The 2,899-nt window shown below is 39.3% G+C and overlaps 1 protein-coding gene across 1 annotated transcript; it reads right to left on the minus strand.

Annotated features, from left to right (window-relative positions):
- Positions 1-684: 684 nt before the first annotated feature.
- LOC114461207 (serine/threonine-protein kinase pim-2-like) lies at positions 685-1,362 on the minus strand. The gene has a single exon (XM_028443156.1). The coding sequence runs from the start codon at positions 1,360-1,362 to the stop codon at positions 685-687; it is 678 nt and encodes a 225-aa protein (XP_028298957.1).
- Between the last annotated feature and the right edge of the window lie 1,537 nt (positions 1,363-2,899).

Genomic DNA, 2,899 nt, shown 5'->3' on the forward strand with positions numbered 1-2,899 from the left:
ATGTTTTGCTTTCTCTTGTAGACTCTACTTAATTTTTTAACATACAGTAAAATGTATAATTCTGATTTTTACCAACTAAAAATACCAAGAAGTTCACTAAACTTACAAAAATTAGTTGGAAAATGTTGCCTTAATTTTTTTGAGTTGAGTCTAAGTAACAGTTTTTACAGTGTACACAGTGTTTTACAAATGTATTATAAACATGTAACAGATAGTGCATCAGTGTTTTCTTATTTGCAGTTATGATGATGATTATGTTGGAGATTTTTAATTCATTTACTGTAAGTGTGCATGAGAGAATAGATCAGAAAAATGTATATTTCAACAATATTAACATTTTTATTTCAACAAATGTAATTTAAACAAATACATATAAGCCAGAGGTTTATCAATCAGTCGGTTAGAGATGAGCCAGTTTGTGTTATTCCGTATGAAACCTCAGGAAGTAGATGCTGGTGAATGTGAAACAGAGGTGGGTGATAAACCCATGTCCTGTTTGCATCCTTGAACCCTGCAGCTCCCTTTCTATTCATCCATTACCATCCAGTAAGTCATCTGGGATTGGAATGGGTGTAGTAGGTTCTCTTCTCCTTCTGAGATAATCCAGCAGATCCTCCCTATTTTTTTAATTGTACTCTCTCACCACAGCGAGGTGGGGGGAGCGTGGAGTGGCGGGGGAGATTTTTACACCAGCCAGGGATGACGCTGTAGCTCCACCAATTGTGGTCGCTGCTTTGGGGAGATGGTCAAGCACTGGTTCATGAAGTCGTTGCATTCATGAGACAGACAGTCAAAGGGGGGGTTTGGTCCTTCCATGTATTTTCTGGTTTCAAATGCTTCTTCAGCGTAGAGGTCACGCAGCAGGGCCCCTATTTGCCACACTGTTGTTGGTTCTGCGTAGTACTGTCTCTGCAAAAGCTTCTCTGGTGGTGCAAAGTCAAAAGTGCCAGAAAACCGCGTGTATGGCTCATTTTTTATAATATCGCCACAGCCAAAGTCAATGATCTTTACAGAGAGGTTTCCTTGGTCCAGGTAAACCAGGACGTTCTCTGCCTTTATGTCCCGGTGAAAAATCCCATTCTCATGCATTAGCACTGCAGCATCTACAAGTTGTTTAAATATGCTCTTGACCTCGTGCTCTGGGATACGTCCCTCTCTGAGGATATTGAAGTTGTGCATGTCCATTGATTTCAAGGGTAACTCCATAACTATCAGGATTTCTGTTCTTAGCTGATAGAGATCCAATAAGCCGATGACCCCTTGGTTTGCCACACTGCCATCGTAGAGGAGGCCGGCTGCCTGGGCCATGAGGGCCACCTCGGTTACCGCCTTGTACTCATAACCTTGGCGTTTCACCAACATGTATCGGACCAAGCCTTTTGGAATATGCTTTATTGCCACGGGTTTTGAGTCGGAACGACGTATTCCTGACATGACGGATCCAAAGCCTCCTTTGCCAATCTTTTTGAATTCACAATATTTTGCTTTAAATTCCTTTTTTCTTTTTTTAATGATGTTATGGCATGTGTGGTATTCCTCACAGCACACCAAGGAACCAATGCTTCGGAGTTTCTTTTTTTGGACTGACCTTTTTCTGGCTTTGAGGATTTTTCTTGTTTTCCTCACCTCATGATCTCTGCTGTCCAAGCAGCTCTGTTTGCTTGGCCTTTCATCCTCCAGCTCGTCCTCAGCCTTCCTTTTCCTACTGTTCATGATTCCAAACAGCACTTTTTTTGCCTTTCTTTCCTCCTTCAGTGGGATGGATCCTTTGTGGTTCTCCTCAGCCATCATGTGATGCACACGTCTGAAACACTTCTTCACTTTGGAGTTCATCATTTGCAAAGTTGTACTGTCAAGATGAAAGTCACTCTACCACAGGGTGAGTGTGTAGAATGAATGTTTTGATGATTGCCATGGAGATGAAAGAACCTATTCTACACATGCGCTTTCATGTTCTGTTCTTTATATTTTAATGGCAACATTGCTGTCCCAAGGCCGAAAAACACAGTTTATTAAACTTTGTACACTATAAATGCACAGTTTTTACATTTTTTACACGGGCCTATATACTGCACATGAACACAAAACTAAAACAATAAGTATGGAATCAACTCATATTGAACTTACAGGCCACTGATCAGTATACATTAGTCTTCATTCAGTCTTCATAATAGAGGTAAAGGTTACATTATCCAACAGTTAATTGTAACCAAGTAATTTGATTGGATAAGAGACGTTCCATGGGTGCGTCAACTTTCTAATAATGTTAGTCAACTTTCAGTTAGGAAATGTTCATGTGTTGCCTGGCAACAGCCTTGTCTCCCTTCCAGTTGTGGACCTATTTGTTTTTGTGGAGCCAAATAAATGATTAAATAAAAATAATAATAATTTCTTGTCGTTTAATACTGTTGACTAATAAAATGCACTTTTAGAACTGTTGCATAAGAGTAATATCACACGGGAGGAAGTGATGCTGTGCTGATATTTGACAGCTTCCTACGTTGCTCACTGTTCATTCTCACGACAATAAGTCAATAAAGTTGAATCAAGTCGAGTAAAACTGATGGAAACGGCATGAGAGTAAGAGTCAGAGGAGAGACAGAGATAGACAGAAGCAGCATGTATGAATGTGGGTGTAAAACTGCATTTGGTATACAGAAATGCACAGATATTCTCATATCTGGGAAAAAGACACAGTGAAAGAGAAAAAGCAATATTGTTGGTTTTTAAATGTTTTATTATAATTTTGTGATATTTGACATCCTGTAATAACAAAGGAATGAAAACCAAATAGAAACATATAAACTGACACGAAAATGGATACACTCTGAAACAGAACTGGGAAAATTTTTGAAGCTGAAAAGTCTCTACATAAGTGAGTGATAATCTGCATGTGTAT

Source organism: Gouania willdenowi, chromosome 1 (assembly GCF_900634775.1).
Source record: "Gouania willdenowi chromosome 1, fGouWil2.1, whole genome shotgun sequence".
Lineage (NCBI taxonomy): Eukaryota > Metazoa > Chordata > Actinopteri > Blenniiformes > Gobiesocidae > Gouania > Gouania willdenowi.

Excerpts from the sequence above, each read along its gene's own strand:
- LOC114461207 (XM_028443156.1), bottom strand. The coding sequence starts at position 1,362 with ATGTTGGTGAAACGCCAAGGTTATGAGTACAAGGCGGTAACCGAGGTG.